General features: G+C 35.8%; 1 protein-coding gene and 1 pseudogene across 1 annotated transcript; both read right to left on the minus strand.

Moving 5' to 3' along the window:
* Positions 1-11,887: 11,887 nt before the first annotated feature.
* On the minus strand, positions 11,888-12,403 carry LOC131075467 (bark lectin-like). Its single transcript, XM_058012313.1, has one exon. The coding sequence runs from the start codon at positions 12,401-12,403 to the stop codon at positions 11,888-11,890; it is 516 nt and encodes a 171-aa protein (XP_057868296.1).
* A 4,163-nt stretch (positions 12,404-16,566) lies between these two features.
* On the minus strand, positions 16,567-18,731 carry LOC131075451 (L-type lectin-domain containing receptor kinase IX.1-like; annotated as a pseudogene).
* Between the last annotated feature and the right edge of the window lie 2,226 nt (positions 18,732-20,957).

Here is a 20,957-nt window from a genome sequence, read left to right on the forward strand (position 1 = left end):
GAGAATCATTTTCATAGTGAGTATGCTGACTATACATTGTGGAATGGTTTGTTATTTAGTGGAGGACAGCTATGTGTTCCTAAAGGTTCCATGAGAGAAAATCTCATTCAAGAGAAACACAATGGGTGATTGAGTGGCCATTTTGGTCTCAACAAGACCTTAGAGTTGGTTCAACGCTTTTATTACTGGCCTAAGATGCAGAGAGACGTCTAGAGGTATGTTGAACAGTGCATGGTATGTCAGAAGGCCAAAGGTCATAGCACTAATGCTAGTTTATATCAGCCACTTCCCATTCCTTCTAGGCCATGGGAGTGCATCAGTATGGATTTTGTTGTAAGTTTACCAAGGACAAAAATAGGGCATGATAGTATCTTTGTGGTTGTTGACAGATTTAGTAAAATGGCTCACTTTATACCTTGCAAAACTACTAATGATGCTAGTCATATTTCTTTTCTTTTCTTTAAAGAAGTTGTCAGAATACATGGTTTGCCATCTAGCATTGTATCAAATAGAGATGTTAAGTTTTTGGGTCATTTTTGGGAGACTTTGTGGAAGAAATTGGGTACAAACTTATCTTTTGGCTCAGCTTACCATCCACAAACAGATGGCCAAACAGAGGTGGTGAATAGAACATTGGGTAATCTACTCAAATGTCTCGCCAAGGAGTATGGACAAGGCTGGGATCAGCTCATCCCACAGGCCGAGTTTGCTTACAATGATAGTGTAAACAGATCCACTGGTAAGAGTCCATTTCAGGTTGTTTATGGGATGCATCAAAGAGTTGTTTTTGAGTTACATGATGTGACTAACTTGCAACATGTTAGTGGGGCAGCAGAAGATATGGCTCAATCTCAGAAAGAGATACATGAACAGGTTAAGCAGTCTTTGTAGGACACCACCACAAGAGTCAAGGCAAGGGTGGATGCTTCAAAAAGGGATGTCCAATTCTCGATTGGAGATTTTGTGATGGTACATCTCAACAAGTCTAGATTGCAAAAGGGAGTTCCTACCAAGTTACAAATGAGAAGAATTGGACCTTGCATGATTTTGGCTAAGTATGGTCCAAATGCTTATAAAATTGATTTACCCGCTAATGTTTCTTTGTCTCCTATCTTTAATGTTGCAGATTTGGTACCTTTCAAGGGGCAGCCTCCAGCAGAGAATCAAAGAGTTTTAGACATTTCAAATTCCCTTTCAAATCTACCTCTCCCATCTTCTTCTTCTCCCATTCCTGAACAAGTACTTGATTCCAAAATCATCAAGAAGACTAGAAAGCATGACTACTTTGAACATTTGCTCAAGTGGAAAGATCAACCAGCCTCTAAAGCCACTTGGATACTTGAAAGTGACTTCCACAATGTTGGTATTCCTCTCTCTTTTCTGCCAAAAGGAGTCACATGACTTCTTTGTCGATGGGAGAGTATGGTGCAGGAGCACCTAGGCCTCATTTTCAACACAGGTTTGAGAGTAAGTTTGATTTTTATTAGCTTTGAGTTGGAAAGTTTGATTAATTTGTTTTTGTGTTGTTTTAAGTTTTTTGGATGAGTTTTGAACTCATTGTGTGGTTTTGGTTTCCTATTTTCATCTTTTGGTCAAAATTGCCAGTTCTGGAGTTGCCTGGCAAAATGTTGTAGAAAGTGAGTTTTTAATGTGTTTTTGTTTTGAAAATGTCTAGACATGTTTTGTGTTTGGTTTGTAGGTGTGAGTAGTGTTCTTAGGTGTTTTTTAGGCTTTGAGATCAACCTTACACCTTCTAGGCATCAAAAGTTGTCATTTAGGCATCAAAATGTCAAATTTACTGTTCTTGGACATGTACCTATCCGTACAGGAGGTTAACCAACTTGGAGTGGTATTTATTCTCCTTTTTTAACTATTGTAAGGGTTGATCAATCCGATTTATTAATCATTTTAAAAGTTTGCACTCATTTTACCTTGTTTTTCTCTAGTTTCTAACTTCATGTGAACAACAGTCCGTACACCTGCTGTACTTGGCCATACTGTTCTTGCATTTTCAGTTTCTACTATGTTCTCTTAAACTTCTCCCTTTGGTGGCATTCAATTTCATCAAGTTTTGAGTTTGTAGCAAAATTAGTTTGATTTGACAGTTTCACTGCCTTGTCTAGGAATTTGGCAAGGATGCTTGACCAACTTAGATTCATGAAGTCCTAAAATGTTCATGGCTTCTCAAGAACCAGTTGGTCAATTTGTAAATTATGTAAATACATGTTTTGGTTTCAAGAGTGCAGGTGCAAGGAGTTTTGTGGCTATGGAGCTCTAGCCAAGTGTGCCATTTGGCTAGGGTCTTGTAGAAGTTTGATGCTTTGCTCTTCCATTGCAATTGTATTCATTTGGTGGATAGACCTGCCTTGATGTCCAAGTGATATGTGCAAGCAAAGAGGATTTCTAAGCAATGACAAGGAGGATTACATGTTTTAGTTTTGTGAATTGTAAACCAAAATAGTGAGTCACTATTTGGTAGTACTTTTTCCTTCTTTTGTTTTCTCTCCACCATTTATTGGTGTGTGTAAACCTTGTATAATCTTTGTTTGTTTGAAAACAAGAAAAAGAAGTAGTGTAAACCCTACCCATGGGTATTGTGAATGCCAAGATCAATCAATGATCTCTTTAGGCAAAATGGTAAACGCCTAGCAGGCTGTCACAGTCATCTAGGACTGATTTTTACATTTATTTTGAGGTTGTATATGTAATCCCCCTATTCAAAATGGTAGGTATGAAGAACACTAAGAATCAAAAGGTAGGGCATTGTTAAGAAAGCACAAAATAGACCTTGGAAAGGAGTTCTAATAGTGTGAAGTGTAGGTCCAAAGTGAAAAGGCAGTGAGAGGGCAAAATGTAGTCATAATTAACTTGACAGTGAACTACTTGTTGTTTTGTAATTGCCTAATGCCTTTCATGTAGGGATAATATGATTCCTTCTTGTCACTAATGATGGTCATGTTCACATGCTTCAAATTGTAATTGGTATTCATGCAAAAGTTGTGTTTGTAGAAGGCAAGAATGAAAAGTTGTCAAATGTTGCACTTTCCTTATGTGCATTTTGTAAAAATCTTGTTCTCCATCGTTTGAGGTTTAAATATTCTTTATTGTGGCCTAGTTAGTTAGTAGCCTGGTATAACTAAGTGTTCTTGTGTCATATGGAGGGTCTCAAGCTTAAAATTTGATTTTGCCAACAAACCCTACCAAAACCCTCTTTTTATGCCCATTTTTGGGATAGTCATGGAGAAGGCCTTAGGGACCCCTAAACTTGGAAAATATTCAAGAACTCCCAAAAGGGTGTCTGAATATCAACTTTGTTTTGTTTGGAAATCCATCGCTAGAGCAGGGTGAGCACAAAACCCCAAAAGGAGGGCTAATTCCTAGTAGCTTGCTTTAGGCCTAAAATTGGGTTTTTCACAAATCGGATACACAAATGGGGAATGTAAAGCCTAAAACCCATCAAGTCTAGTTGAGACAAGTTGTCATTGCATGCATTTAACATATTTGGTGTGGTATAAGCTAGTTTTGTAGCACTAGAGAGGGAGACAAAAACAATGGATTTGAAGCCCTTGAGCAACCAAGAAGAGTTGGACTTAGGGAGGTGGATCAAGGAGAGTTACTAGGTTGTTATTAAACCTCTTGCACTCTGATTTTTAGTGATTCCACTTTGAAACTAGCAAGGACCTATCACCTAATAACATACAAGCCTATTGGGCAACCCACTTGCACTACCTCCCTATCAAAGACCCTTGAACTAGTTAGGAGATTCTACTTTTGGCCAAGGGTGCAACCCGATGTAAGGAAGTATGTAGAGGGTTGTTTGATTTGTCAAAAGGCTAAACGCAGAACATCTAATGCAGAATTGTATACAACTCTCCCAATCCATACTAAACCATGGGATTCAGTGAGTATGGATTTTGTAATAGGACTCCCAAATACTAAAGCGGGATATGACAGTATATGTGTTGTTGTAGACAAATTTTCCAAAATGGCACATTTTTTGGCTTGTAAAACCACAAATGATGCCTCTCACATTGCAAGTATATTCTTTAAGGATATTGTCATACTTCATGGGCTACCATTGTCCATTATCTCAAATAGGGATTCTAAATTCATAAGGCATTTTTGGAGAACTCTGTGGAAAAGGCTAGGTACAAAGCTATCATTTGCATCCACCTACCATCCTCAGTTAGATGGTCAAACAGAGGTAGTTAACAGGTCCCTTGGTAATATTTTGAGGTGTTTCACAAAAGAGCATGGAGCCACTTGGGATGTCATCTTGCCTCAAGCAGAGTTTTCATATAATGACCCAATCAACAGGAGTACTAGTCTAACTCCTTTTCAGATTGTCTATGGAACACACCCAAGGGGTGTCTTGGAATTGAGAGATGTTAGAGATCTGGACAAGAGGAGTGCCCAAGCAAAGGTCATGAAAGATATCCATGAGTAGGTAAGAGCCAAACTGCAACATACCTCTAAGAAGTACAAAATAAATGCAGACAGGAAAAGAAGAGAGTTGCAATATAAAGTGGGGGATATGGTCATGATTCATCTTAAAAAGAAGAGATTGCCTAAAGAGAAGTATACTAAACTGATGATGAAAAAAATTAGTCCTTTCAAGATCCTTAATAAATGTGGCAACAATGCTTATCAAATTGACTTGCCCTTTAATATAGGTTTATCTCCTATCTTTATTGTTGCTGACATATATGCCTACAAGAATATTGTGAATGATGTTGGTGATGTAGGACCTGTTGATCCACCACCCCCTGATATGATGGAAGATGTCCTTTCTCAGCCTACACTTGAGATTGAATACATTGCAAATAAAAGAGTTAGCAAACAAACAAGGAGAAAGACATATTATGAATTCCTTGTCAAATGGAAGGGAAAACCTTTGGAAGATGCCACATGGATGACCGCGGAGGCCATTAAGCTGACTGGAGCTACACTTTTTGACATAGGGAGTATGGTGCAGGGCACCTAAGACTATCTCAGACCCTTGAAGATCACTAGGTTGTATCAAGAAGTTAAAAGGGTGTAATCATGGTGTTGATCCTTTGGATCCACCTAATAATGTTTTTTGGTCCAGCTTGTAAGGCTAAGAGTCCCAAAGGTACCTTAAGACAACCTTGGGCCTCATTAGACCAATAATAACTTAGAATAGGATTTCATAGGTTTTTTGGTATTGTTTTAGTAAATAAATGACTTCAGAATAGATCCTAACATGTTTGAATCTTGGAGGATGCAAATTGCCAAAAGTTGCAAAATTGTCAAAATGTTGTCAACAACTTTTTGCAATATTGCTTCGAGAAGTTGCATTTTGGTTCTAATGGTCATAACAATTGAAAAAGGTGGTTAGGTTCATTGGAAAGGGTCTATGTAAGAAAGTGAAGCCTTCCATGTGAAGGTTAGAGTGTTTGGATGATACTTTTGGTGGAAAATTGAATGAGAAGCACTGAATTTCCTAAGCAGCTTTCTTGTTTCTGAGATAGTACGGTCTAGTACAGATTGCCAGACCAAAAATCTGGGTAGGGAATGTTAGTAAATTGAATCACCTCTTACTTTCCTACGTTTTGAGTTCACTTGGTGACCGTAGTAGATATTTTGTCTTCATTCTAGTCAAACTGGTCTAGAAACCCTTAATTTCAGGGTTAGTGTAGAGATGGAGCCCTAACTTGTCTTTTCTACAATGGAATCTGATGGCCACTTGGAAAATGCAAGTTAGGGGAGTGTATAGTAAGACCCCGAAGGCTCAGGACTAGAGGAGTTTGTCTATTGCCTCAACCACCAAGTCCTAGGCTAAATATCTCTATGTATTTAGCCTAAGCAATGAGACCAGTGTGTGGACAGTCAACCAAACAAGCAAGATGATCGGTTTGATAGTGGATTTTGTTCAGTTGGAGGTAGGAGAACCTAACCAAAGTCTTGCATTGGCTCTATGCACCCATTCCTTGATACTTACTTTGTTAACCTAGCCTAATTAGGCCTATTATGTCTATGAACATAATAAGGGTTAGGGTATGCTGGAGTAGGCTCAATTCCTGCAACTTTGGAATCTTTTGTAAGTCCAAAAAGGATATCCAAAACAGTGATTCATTTGTCTAGTCCTTTGGAATTTTAGCAAGTTGTTTCCCATAAATTGGTTAAAGAGACCTACTAAGATCCTCTAGCCCTATAAAGGTTCTTAGCCTTGTGGAAGTCCCAAAACTCCATTTCTGGTTGATTGTCCTTATATTAGACATAAGTAAGGCATCCCAATCATCAGATAGAGGATTTGTAGACCGAAGGTCAAGTTTGAATATTTTTGTCAAATTTAGGGAAAGCGTCCCTAAAATGCAATCTTGGAGAGTCGTGTAAGGTCCCTAGAACCTATGGAAGAAGTGTGGGGTGTGAAACACACTTAGGAGATCAGTCCGTCCATCTAGGAATCCATTGGACCACCTAGGAGTGGGAAATCAATCTTTGGGTATATAAACCAAGAAGTAGGCTCATTAGTACATTTCTTGTTGTGTACTCTGCATCACATGATAGGATGCACCAGAGTCAAGCACCCATGAATCTGAAGTGGTGTTAGTAGTTGAGAGAACTAGAATACTATTGAATCTTTTTCATAGGTAGTATTGGCTTCATTGTCCCTTACCTTCTCTTGTGCCTTTTTGTAATTTCTACAATCCTTTTTCTAATGACCAAATTTACCACAAAACCAGCAATCACCATTTCTGCCTCTAGACTTCAATCTCCTTGCTGATTTGGATCATTGATTATGATTATTTCTATCTCTATTGTGGCTTCTTCCTCTATTGTCAGTGCTTACAACTATTAAGGCTTCACTCGATGAAGGTTCTTCACTCTTTCTTCTCAAATCTTCACTGAGAAGAGTAGCCGCTAAATCATCAAAAACTAGCTTGTTCTTGTCGAATACCAAGGTACTAACTGCTATTACAATTCCATCCCAGTTGCTTGGTAAAGAAAATAACAAGAGAATGACTTTGTTCTCATCATCTTGTGTCATTCCCACCGAGTTTTCTTGGTTGATTAAGGTGTTAAATTCGTTGATGTGGTTTGCCATGACGCTTCCTTCCTTCATCTTGAGTTTATATAACTTCTTCATTATGAACACCTTATTTGCAGTTGATGCCATTGTATACATGTCTGTAAGCTTGTCCCATACCTCTTTCGTTGTCATTTCAGTCATGACATTGAAGATGAGATTATTGGATAGCGAGAAAAAAATCATTGCTCTTGCCTTCTTATCTAGTTTTTCCCAATCTTCATCAGCCATCGTAGATGGCTTCTTCGCTTTCCCTTCAAGCGCAGGTGAGAGGTCTTTCTTTATTAGCAAAGACTCCATCTGCACCTTCCACAAACTAAGGTTCTGACTTGAGAACTTCTCTATCTTTGCTTCTTCCATATCTCAGGGAATTCAATCATCGAATTGGCAACCAACAACTCTTCCTAGCTCTGATACCAATTGTAAGTTTGGATAAATGCAAATAAAAAGTGTAGAAATTAAACAGAGAATTAAAACAAGACAAGAAAAGAGAGAAACACAAATGTATCTTGGTTCGACAATATGCTTACATCCACACTCAAAGCAGGGGAGTTCCTTTATTATTATTTCAGATTTAATATACATCACAGCAACTTGTGTTAAGTTGTTAAAACTTCAACCGATCAACTCTTTAAAGAGATTCAAAACAAGAATTCCAATGTTCATCAATTTGCGGGAGGAGAGGAAGTCCATTGGGCTTCACACACACCCAACAAAACTGACACCTTGATGGCTGGGGAGCTTGACGACACATTTGGTTTCTACAACTCCCAGGGAAATAATGACTGTTGAGGTCGATAAGCATGAGCTCATATGACGATGAAGATGTTGACTGTATCCAGAGAAACGTATGTTAGTTCAGCTTGCCTTTTCAATATCTATAGCACCTTTTTCATTTTGGATCTTGATGTGGGATCTAGATTAGAGCACAACATTCCCACAACCATCAACCGCTCCATGTCCTCGGCATTGAAATTTTCACCCAGTTTCTCATCTGTTCCATCCAAGAGCTTTCCCTTTCCATACAAATCCCAAACCCACTCTACCTATCTGGAATCAAGGGTAAGGTTGTAACCTCATAAATATACTACTTTCTTCCTTGTTTGGAACCTTGTGCTACTATTTTGACAGCCACCGCCTCCCTCATGCCGAGCATGATGCCTCTGTAAATGCCACCGAAGCCACCTTGCCTAAACTTTATGTCGTCGTGACATATTGATCGGTATAGGAAAATCTTCGGGGGCCTTGAGAAAATCATTCATCGAACTCCGCATCACTTTCTTCCCTCGCCTCACCTCCTCTTTTTCTTTTTCTGAAAAGCCACTACCCGCTATGAAGCCACATATGACCACAACAACAATGAATACACATTCCTTTATTTTTTTAGAAATGTTGGGATTTTGCGAGAAATGATGTTTTATTGGCTCTCGAGGAATCTAGGAGAAATAGATCCATTTTAAAAGAACTTAATACTACAATGATTGCAATTATTCCTAAAAAAGAGGATACTAAGACTTTTGCTGACTTCCGCCCCATTGCTTTATGTAACACTTTGTATAAGATATTTATGAAGGCAATTTCCCTTAGGTTGGCAAAAATTCTACCTAGGATCATTTCATTGGAGCAAGGTGGTTTTGTTCCTGGAAGGGAGATGACAGAGGGTGCAATTGTAGTACATGAGGTGCTGCATTCTATTTCCACCCAAAGAACCCTGGCCATGATACTTAAACTAGACATGATGAAGGCTTATGATACAGTAGAGTGGGGGGCTTTATGTGTTGTTCTTGAGAAGTTAGGTTTTTCCAAGGTCTGGGTCAAATGGATTCGTGCATGTATTTCTTCTACAAGATTCTTAGTTTTAATTAATGGTTCTCCCTGTGGTTTTCTCACTTCCTCTAGGGGTTTGAGATAGGGAGATCCCCTTTCTCCCTTTTTGTTTATTCTTCTAGTTGAAACCTTTAGTTGGGCTATTAGGGCTACTAAAGTGGGGGGGCTTTGGAAAGGTATAAGGATTCAGAATATTCCCCAAAGTATTTCTCATTATCTCTTTGCAAATGATACTCTATTATTTGGACATGCTTCGTTAGTTGAGGCAAAAGTGATTAAGGGAATAATATAAAATTATGCATCATTTTCTAGTCAGAATATGAATGGTGATAAATCAAAGATTTTTTTCCTTAATACATCACATTTGGTTCAGCATAGGTTGCAATCCTTTTGGGGATTTGAGACTGGAAATCTTCCATGTACCTACCTTGGGATTCCTTTCTTTGCTAAACAGGATAAGATTGGTTTTTGGGATAAGATTACTTCGGTCATTTCTAAAAGAATTCTCTCATGGAATCATAGATGGTTAACTTTGGCAGGTAAAATTGTTCTCATCAAGTCTATTTTGAATGATGTTCCCATATATCTCATGTCTGTTTTGAAGTCTCCAAAAGTAGCCATTGTTAGTTTACAGGATACTCTTAGAGATTTTCTATGGAACAATAATAAAGATGGCAAGAAGAAACTCCCTTTCGTTGCATGGGATAAGGTATGTTTGCCTAAGGAACTTGGGGGAATAGGAATTCAAAGTCTAGAGAATCAGAATTTAGCCTTAGGTGCTAAGTTGGTTTGGAAATTATATGACAAGCCTAGCTCCTTATGGGCACAGATTATCTTTGCCAAATATTTAAATAATGGACCGAGAGAGTACATTTTTAAAGTCTCAAATTTGCCTTCGGGTTCTGCTATTTGGAATTTCCTTTGTAAATGTAGATCAGTTATTTTGCCTCATCTCTCATGGATTATTCATAATGGTAGAAAGGTCAGATTTTGGGATGAAGTATGGAATGGACACACACCTTTGGTGAATATTAGGGATTGGTCTCCTCTGATCACTATTCTTTCCTCCCTTTGGGGTATTTTTGTAATAGATTATTTTGAAATTGTGACTAGTGGACCCCTTAAGCTAGCTAGATGGAAGTCGATTGATTTATTAGATGTTGATCAAAGCATGAAATTAGATTTTGAAAAGATTTTGGGGGATAGAATTGTATTTCTTTCTGATTCTGAGGATGAACTTATTTGGACAAATAATATTTTTGGTTTTACACTGTTAAAGATGGTTACAACTCTCTTATGGTTGCTAAAGATTTGTCTTCTTGGCCTTATAAGTTGTTTTGGCATTCGGCTTGTCTTCTCAAAGTAGGAGTCTTTGCTTGGTTGACAGTTCAGGATAGAGTCCTTAGAGGTATGAGACTAGACAGGCTTGGTATTACTGTTGTTTTCCCTTGTGTCCTTTGTAACAAAAATTTGGAATCTTCTTCACACCTGTTCCTACATTGTGATTATGCTTATGAATGTTGGCAATGGTTGTTTGAGAAGTTAAATATATCCTTTGTTATTGGTAAGGATCTCATTTCCCATTTTAGATCTTGGCCCTTTATGTTTGCCTCATCTTTTTATGCATGCCTTTGGATCATATCTCCATCTATTGTGATTTGGAATGTTTGGCTAGAGAGAAACAACAAGATATTTAAAAAAACAAGGTCTCTTGTGTCTGAGGTTCTACTAAAAATTGAGTCTTCAATCTCTGAGGTTGCTTTGTCATTTATTTATAAGAATTTGGAAAATCTTTCTTCTTTTTCGCACTGGGATAGTAGAGTTACTAGAGTTTGGAAGTTGTTGTTAGTTTTACCCTCTCATGGTTCAATTTTAAAAAAGAATGATGCAATAGGTAAGAGATTCTCTGCTAGATGGAAACCTCCTCCGTGGGGGCACTTTAAACTGAATTTTGATGGGGCCTCTCATGGTAACCCTGGGTCGGCTGGGGTAGGCATGGTAATTTATGATCACAATGCAAATTTTATTCAAGCTAAGTGTCATGCTATTGGTTTTAAAACTAACAATTATGCAGAAGTTCATGCTTTGTCTTTTGGATTGGATATGACAATCTCTTTGGGAATTAAGGACTTAATAATTGAAGGTGATTCTATGGTGATTATTCAATGTGTTATGAAAAAGAAATCGAATTGTTGGAATTTGCAGTATATACTTGATCCCATTTTACAAAAATTAGAATTGTTTGAATCTTTCTTGGTATCCCATTGTTACAGAGAAGTTATTAAGATTGCAAATTATTTGGCAAATTTAGCCATTGATAGCAATGCTAATCAGCGAGAGGTGGGTTTTGAGGAAATTCCTTCTAGGGTATGGGAAGGTTTGCAGCAATAGTCATATGATTTTCTTGAGTAACGTCGATGTAAAATTTTATGATGATAATTATTCACGCTTTCCCCTTTCATTTCAAGTATTCATGTCCATTGTCTGGAGAAGAGTTCGAGGTCATGGTATTTGATATAATAGTGTTTTTCCAAAGGTTTTTTGATACTTTCTTTTTTGGCAGGAAGGTTTTTGGCTCATGGGATTTGGCACAAGGCTTTAGAAAATTTTGTCTTCTTCCATTGGTAGCAGCTATGGAGTCTACATTTGAAAATTATCCGATGGGTTTTTTTGGCAAATTGTCATATGGGCTCTATGCAAAACTAATATTATGTGACCGCATTTTGTATGTGGTTTTGGGCAGGGTGTATAAATTGATCCGTTAGATACTATAGATTTATTTTATGAGCTGTGACCGGAGGTTTTCTTCCCAGGGTTCTTTCCTCTGGTATGCTCTTTGAATCCCGTGTAAAAAATAAAAAATATTAATAAAAAAATTTAGTGGAATAATCCACTTTTATTGAAAAAAAAACAAAAATAACTTTGACATAATTTCTGTTTTTCTTGCCATTTTTAATTCCATCGGAAGCGTTGTTTGCATGAGAAGCAAGTGGGATTTCCCACGAATGTTCACAAGAAAAATTCCGAAGTGTTCACAATGCATGTCACTGTGGAGTATTCAGTGGCAGCAGAGAGACCAACTTGGATATTTTCTGGAAGAAAGCTGCGCGGATCTATAGGATAGGAAAACAGCGGGTTTTTGGGTTTAGAAAAATTAGCGTTGGTGGAATTATACAAGAGAAAGACTTGCAGACTCTTTTCTCCACCGTCATAATCCACCCAGGCATCCCATGTGTCTCCATTTGTTAAATGTGGGTCGCAAGAGCAATTGAATAAACTGGAGTAGCTGAGCGAAACACTAAAATTTGAGTAAACGTCATTAACGTCGATTCCCACATTGTTGTTATCAGGATCCCATAAATTCTTGAAACTGTCAAATTCCATAGCAACCATCTGATATAATGGTCCAGTAAAAGTTGTCAAGTTAAACAAGCCGAGACCTCCGTCATAAGCGTCCTGTGGTTGCTCCAACTCCAAAGGTGCCAAGAAAAACGCAAGACCTCCAGAATCATTGTTCATGCCCATAGTAAATTAGAAACGGGTAGAAAAATTTGCCGGAGACCGAGAGAAGCTGTCCCATAGCTGAATAGGCTTATTATAAGTGGCCCAGCAGAAGCTGCTGTATGTGCCCTCAAATGCTTTATTATTGGTGAGCTGCAGCTTGTCTTGATATCAGGCATCATTTTCGATTTTTATGCCTTTGAAAGAAGGGAATTCCAAGCTACGGCTTCCTGCACGCGAGGGAAAAAGGAAAGAAGCAACACAGCATAAGAAAAGTAGGGTGGGTAATAGGTGACAGAGCTTGGTCATCCGAATATCTTCTTTACAGGCTACTGCAGGGTAATTTTGTGGTAGCCATAGCGATGTGTTAGTATATCTGTTTTACAGGGCCCTCGAAGGCAAGCAGGTTTAGTTGAGGTCCTTGTGAACAAATGAAGAGGCCTAACTTCTTAAAAAACCTTTTCGATATTTTGCAATTTAGAATTGGTCGGGGGATTCGTTTTGGACATACTAACAAACACATAGGAGACACTAAACTTCTTTTTCCTCGAGAGTCTTCTCTTTGCCGCGTTGCATTTCACGGTTTATTATTATATTTCAATATATTATTATATTTCTATTAAACTCTCTATAAAAGTTTTCTTTTTTAAATTAAATTATTATTATTATTATATTTTTATTTTATATTTGTTTTTATTGTTGTTTTATTAAGTAGTTATTGTTATTGTTATTATTATTATTATCATATCATAATATTTTTATTTTATATTCATTCTTAATCTTGTCTTTAAAAATAAAAGTAGATTTTATGTAAGAATACTTTCAATCTCTCATATTATCATTGTAATATGCCTTTAACATAATGACATGTTTTTTCGAGTTAATGAATAAGAATATTTTACTCTATTTTTATTATTATTATTTCTTAAAGATTTGTATTTAACTCTACATTTAGTCATTTTTCATCTTAGTTCAAATATGTTAGTGCAAAAATTATCCAAGTCATTTTTATGTATATAAATCTAAACTTTTAATTTTTAAATTTAACTTTCTTAATTTGAATTCATTTTTTCCTCTCTTACTATCCATTATGAACTAACTAAAAAATAATGTATTTGAAATTGCATGCTATAGTTTTATATTTAAAGACTTACTCTAATTTATTTAAATAATCTATAATTATCATATGAATATTCACATAAGAAAGTCATAGCTACTTCATATGATTAAATTATCACCCTATGCATATTGCATGCTTGTCCATTTAAACTTGGTTCATCACCATAAAATTTATCTACACACACACATGCATGTGTATGTGTATGTGTATGTGTATAGCTTGCTCAAGGTCTCGACACTCTCACATCATAAATATCAACTCAACCATCAAACAAAATGACTCTAGGTTAACAACAACAAACCCTAGCAAGCTCAACTTATCTCAAATTGGTTATAACTTTTGTATGGATGGCAACTTTGTTCTCTTCTCATGTGTGTGCCCCTCTTCCCAAGGATTCTCTCCCTCTCCTCTGAAGGGTAATGAGGTTTTCTATGTCCACTTAGATACATATATTTAGTTAGGCCATAACATAAAACAATTTCATGAACATACATATCAAAACATTAGAGCTCATGTAAATTTAAATCAAAACTTGTCCTTTACAATTTAACTCATCAGTTTAATGCATTCACATAAGCTCATATACATATATATTCATCACATTAGTTTTATGCAAGAGAATTAAATTAAAATTGTTTCATGAAAGAGGGTGCAACAATCAATAAAACCTAATCAAAAAATGGGTTGTTTTCAATGCCTGTGCCTTTAAAAATATAAAGATATATAGGAAGCTTAAGATAGATTACATTCTTCACGCATAATAAAATTTAATCTATTGTGTCATAACTAGACAATATAGAGTTGGTAGTTTGGACTCTATTAGTGGTCTTGTGAAGCCACATGACATGCATAGGAAATATAGCGAGAAAGAAAATGAGAAATTTAATAGTGATCAATGTAAATGTAGATATGACATTCTAATAGTTATTTGTCTCTACAAACCAATGATTTGTTCCTATAGGCTAGTTGCATGGATTATAAAATAGGATATTCTCATATTCCTACATAAAAAATAAATCCAATGAAGATTGTCGCTATTAAAAAATACATGTTATGTTGGAAATAATTAATTGTTTGAGTAAAATTTGTGTCTTTTTCTGTCAATAATTTATAGGTTTCATCAATGGAAAAAATATATGACATGATATAACATTATATATACATCTCTCATTACAACATCTTTTTGTATAGTGAAACTTATAATGTATTATAAGTTAATCAATCAATGAGTGTTTTTATTTGAAGAGGTCTAGGGATAGAGTCTATAAAATGTCTACTCTTTAAGAGACCCATCTATGGTCTAAATGTGTTTATGTTGAACATTATATTTTCAATGATATTTTAATGTCTTTGAGGTCACAATTATTGGCACATAATTTTACTATTTAGTTAGTCATGTAAACTATATAATCTTATCAAATTATTCACTTGAAAAATGATTCATATTGCATATAGTATTAACATAAGTCTTCATTGATCATTGAAGCAGATCATGTGATTCTCTTGCACTTTTTAGTTTTTTATGTGCGTGAATTTTTTAATTTTTATTGTAGAACCATCTCTCTCTCTCTCTCTCTCTCTCTCTCTCTCTCTCTCTCTCTCTCTCTCTCTCTCTCTCTCTCTCTCTCTCTCTCTCTCTCTCTCTCTCTCTCTCTCTCTCTCTCTCTCTCTCTCTCTCTCTCTCTCTCTGAGATAATTACTAGTCTCTAATGGCTAAATGATCAAATCCTTTATTGAAATATTTTCCTCTATTTCTCCTTAGTAGTTTGGTGTATATTATGTCATTCCAACTTACATAATTTAGCATGATTAAATTATGATAATTTATTTTGCAGCTCATATCTTATAAACACTTATAGAATTATGTTTGGATTTTAGTGTTGCACATAAATTAATTAAAGCATAAGGTTATTTATATAAGGCAATACCAAATTATTTTATAAATTTTGTTGCATGTGTAGCTTGTTTGCCATCAACTTTGTAAGACAATCTTGTGATATTTTTCATAATGACTTAGTATACTTAATATTTATTATCATATTGTACATCAATATTCATAAAGTTTAACTTGTTGATAGACTATTGCATGCTTGTTGTCTTTATTTATCATACATTTTAAGTCTAAGATCACCATGCTTGGCTTTATGGAGGCAAAATTCTAGAGGATTTCTCCATGCCTATCATTTTGTCTCCTTTCCATAATTTGATCATGACTTATACCTCATTAGTCTAGCATTGGATACATTCTTATGTCTATAGGTATTTATCTTATTTACTAAGGATGTGGTTTATCAATTTTGAAAGTTAATAGGTATCACATTAAAGGGTGATTGATGCTTCTTATATATTCATGTCCTTCCTTTTCGAACAATGAAATTGCTATGTGCATCTACATACACAACCAAATATCTTGGTCACCTCATATTGTTAATGATTGCCTTTCTTGAGAGAAACCATTAAACTAGCATAGTGGTAAAATAATGGTCACATTTATTGAGTGATACAATTTATTTTTGATATTGTTATAAAATAGTAAATTCCATAACATAATGTGTCTAGTCTAATATTACCATAATCACTTACTAATATTTGTCATTTTTATTATCTATATTACGAAACAATGCCAATGTTTAAATTCTTTGAATAACTTTCTTGTTTGTATCACTACTCATAAATAATCTTCTTTCACAACTTATTTTTACATATTATTAAAAATTCATCACCAATCTTCTGTATACAACAAAACAAATATCAAAATATATAAAAAGAAAAAAACAATAAACTAAAAATAAATAAACTAAATATAACATAATACTATAAAAATATATTTAAAATAAAGAAAAAACCACTTTGAAGGACTTGACCCCTATCATACCAGTGTGTTCAATTCTTACAGAGATAAGTTATGTACGCCTTATATTTGAAGCATAGTTATAGTTAAAAATCAGATAAACTGTACACCATAAAGAAATTGTACATAGACTATAAAACAGAATTAATTAATTTTTATATTCCCCTTGATTACCCCAATTTCATAAAGATCGGTCTCCTATTTAAAATTTCCACTCTAAATACCTACTTCAATGGAATTGTCTAAACTAGCGAGGTCAGTCGTTAACAGTAGAGGGCTTGACATTTTTACCGAGCTATTTGCAGTCGTAAAGGACGACAAAACCGACGCCTTGACGGCGGGAGAGGTTGACGTTGCACAGATTTCAACAGCCGCTGAGGTCGACAAGCCTGAGCTCATATCATGCTGAATTGGCTGACTGTACACATCTACCGGCAAATCCAGAGGAACGTATGGCAATCGAGCTTCCCTTTTCAATATCTTTATCACCTCTCTCATTTTGGGCCTTGATGTGCGATCTAGATTGGAGCACAGCAGTCCCAAAACCATCAGCCGCTCCATGTCCTCCGCATTGAAATTTCCACCCAGTTTCTCATCCGCTGCATCCAGGAGCTTTCCTCTTCCATGCAAATCCCAAACCCACTCTACCAGTCTGCAATTGTATTCTTCAAGGGTGCGATCAACTGGTCACCTTCCGCAGGCAATTTCCAGAGTAACCGCCCCAAAGCTGTACACGTCCGCCTCTGGACTGATCTTCCCCGTTATGTAGCACTATGGAGCTAAATATCCCCGCGTGCCCGCCACCACTGTCGTATGAGAAGCTGTCTGATCACGGTCCATCAGTCTTGCTAAACCAAAATCACCCAGCTTGGCATTGAAATTGGAATCCAGCATTACGTTACTTGCCTTGACGTCTCGGTGAACAACACGTTGTTCCCAATCTTCGTGGAGATAGACAAGAGCCGACGCTGTGTCACATGCAATACTATATCTTTTTTCCCAAGGCAGAGTATCCTCCTCCTTCCCAAAAATATGTTTATCCAGACTCCCGTTTGGCAGGTATTCGTAGACCAGAAGTAACTCTCCCTTTTGATGGCACCATCCTAAAAGCTGCATAAGGTTACCGTGTCGGAGTCTACTGATAGTGGTTACCTCAGAAACATACTCCTTTCTTCCTTGTTTGGAACTTTTGGATATTCTCTTTACAGCCACCGCCTCCGCAGTGTCTGGCAGGATGCCTCTGTAGACGCCACCGAAGCCGCCCTGTCCAAGCTTTTCCTTGTCGCAGAAGTTTCCTGTCGCAGCACAGAGCTCGGCGCAGGAAAATCTTCGGGGGCCCTGGGAACACCATTCATCCAGCTCCGCATCGCTTTCTTCCGTCTCCTTTCCTCCTTTTTTGCTTTTTCTGTAAAGCCAGTGCCCGCTAACAAACACGAAGCTACATACGACCACAACGATGATGAACACATATATCAAAATAACTTTGACAGCATTTCTGTTTTTCTTGTCATTTCCAATTCCATCGAAAGCAGCTGGGATTTCCCATGAATATTCAATAGAAAAATTCCAAACTTTAACAGTGTGTGTCTCTGTAAAGTCTCCAGTGGAAGCTGAGAAGCCAACTTCGATGTTTTCTGGTAGAAAGTTGCGCAGATCTATAGTATAGTTAAACAGCGGGCTTTTGGGTTTAGAAACATTAGTGCTGTCGGAACAACAAAAGAGAAAGACTTGCAGATTATGTTCTCCACCGTCATAATCCACCCACGCATGCCAAGTTTTGTGTTTGAGAGATGTTGGTCGCAGGAGCAATTGAATACAGCGGATTTGTTGAGTAAAACATTCAACTCTGAGAAAATGCTATTGACGTCGATCCCCACATGATTGTCATCAGGATCCCATCCGTTGTTGTAAGTGTCAAACTCCACAGCAACCATCTGATAAAAGGATCCTTTAAAAGTTGTGTCGTTAAACAGGCCAAGAAATCCGCCATAAGCGTTCTCTGGTTGCTTCAACTCGAAAGGTGCCAAGAAGAACGCAAGTCCGTCGCCACGATTATCTTTTATATTGTTGTTGATGTCAATAATGAATTGGAAATGGGTAGAAAAGTTTGCCAGAGCACGAGAGGAGCTGTCCCATAGTGGAATAGATTTATTATAAACCGCCCAACCGTAACTGTTATTTAGGCTTGATGATGCTGCATTTTTGGTAAGCTGCAGTGTGTCTCCTCCACTGTCCTTTTGATATAGGGCATCATGTTCTGTTTTTATATCTGTGAGAGGAGGGAAGTTAAAGCTAATGTTTGCTGCATGCGAGAATAAAAGAAAAGAAGCAATACAGCATAAGAAAAGGAGGGCAGGTAGAGGCTGACAGAGATAGGCCATCTGATTATCTCATGCTTTACAGGGTCTTAGATGGCAAGCAGGTTTCGTCAACGTCTTCGTGGACATATGAAGAGCCCGAATTTAAAACAAAATGTTTTCCATATGTTGGAATTGCCGTGGATTTCCTTTTGGACAGACGAACAAAAAAACATAGAAGACGTTAAACTTCTTTGCTGTCTACGTCTACCGTTGAGTCTTTTGTTAGAAGGATAGAAGGCGGCCACAAGATGCTTGATAGGATATACTTCAAAACTTTTTGTATAAAATGTTAAATGCCTCGTTAGTTTATCGTCTCTGAGAGTAATTATTAATGTTATGATCCGGTTTTGCCGAGGAAATAATTATAAGGTGAGCGATTTCTTCAATCGTATATTTCTGTTTTTTTTTTAAGTTATGTTTCAGGTTCATGATGATTAGATTATAATTTTATATATTGACTACATTATAGAAATAATGATATATTTATGTGGGAAGTTAACGAGGTTACTTTAGTCTATTTCTATTATCATTTATTTTTATGATTAGTAGTTTGTCACTTTAATTTAAATAGGTGTAAAAATTATACAAATCATTTTTATGTGCATGAATCTAAATGCTTGATGTTTAAATTTAAGGAATTTGATTTAGGAGAAGTTGACTGTCATGGAAAAGATTCCAAAATAATATATGTAAACATCATTTTTCTACATGCAAATCAAAGGCAAGAATACCAAATTCTTATAATCACATTTTACTATTTTATCTTTCTATAGGTATAAAACCCAAAAGGTAGTATTAAAGTGAAATATTATTGGTACTTTACTAATTTTTAGACGTTTTTAAGAAAAGGTTGAAATTTTTAGTATGTTGTTGAATGTATTTTTCACACATTCAATAATATATTTCATCAATAAAATATGAACAAAATATCAAATTTAATTTATTTGATTATTTGGACAATTTATTTAGTTCAAATATTCATGTGAGTGTTTTTTTTCCTTATAAAATTGATAAAATCAACTTTCTTATTCAACCTTGTGTTTATACTTCTTTATTAAAAAAATTAAATTTAGTTTTCGTATCATCATTTAGTTAGGAATCAAATTTTGAATCCACTCCTATTTATCTATTTTTGACTTATTCCATAAGGATGTTCCCACACCCACCCCTATTTTATGTACAATTGCTAAATCTTTTATATTATTCATATATTTCTTTGTGAAATAGGTCTAGAATAAACTACCCAGCCAAAGTCATTGATTTTAATTAAGATAAAATGGCAACCAAAGTTGTTGTTGATTCCCCCTTGATACTTGATTTATGGTGATCTCAAGCTTATCTCCATGACTCAAAGTTTCACATTTGGCATCATTTTCAACATCTATATCTTTTGAAAGAGAGAATGCAAACTGAAGTATATCTTTTTTATCAATAAAAAAAGAAACATAGAAGAATAAGAACAAGGAGAGTAGAAGATGACAAAACTTGGTCATCTAGATATCTACCGTGCAAAGTCTTTAGTGATAATTTGTTGGTAGTCATGAGAATTTTTTGATATTTGTTTAGAAGGGTCATTGGCAACACAATTTGTCTATCCAACAATCATAATACACATTTGTCTTATTTATTAATTAATAATAAATTAAAAATAATTATTTTTAAAATTTTAAAATTCTTTAATAAATATAGTTAAAGGTGCATTTTGGTTGTAGCGTAGATGTTACATGTAGGTTCGGTTAAGGTTTTTTGGTACCATATAAAAAGCTAAGGCTTCAATTTTTTGATCTAGGAATACATTTTGATATTGAATTTAGTTGTTTGATAGCTTTTGGACAAATTATGAACAAAAAGAGAGAAAATATTAAATTTATTAGAATAAGATATTGTTGAGAGGACTTGTTTTGCATTGCACTTTTCAAACAAATGGTTTAGTGACAATAAAATCATACTATTAATAATATTCCAAGGGTAGGTGCTCATGCATTTATTTAGAATATTTTGGTTAGTATTCATGCTTAATTTGTTAAGGAGTAGTATACAAAGTTGGTGGTCTCATGAATATTAAATTTTGTTGCATATTCTAAAGAAGCCATCTTAAATCCCATTTTAAAATAAAATTATTAATAATAAAATCTGAAAAAAGTACAAAAACTTAAATAAATAAGAGGGAAGAAGTTATGAAACTATGTGTCACTTTTCCAATATGCTATTGTTGCTTATCTATAGCTCCCTCTTTTCAAAGATAAT

Source organism: Cryptomeria japonica, chromosome 5 (genome assembly GCF_030272615.1).
Source record: "Cryptomeria japonica chromosome 5, Sugi_1.0, whole genome shotgun sequence".
Classification (NCBI taxonomy): Eukaryota; Viridiplantae; Streptophyta; class Pinopsida; order Cupressales; family Cupressaceae; genus Cryptomeria; species Cryptomeria japonica.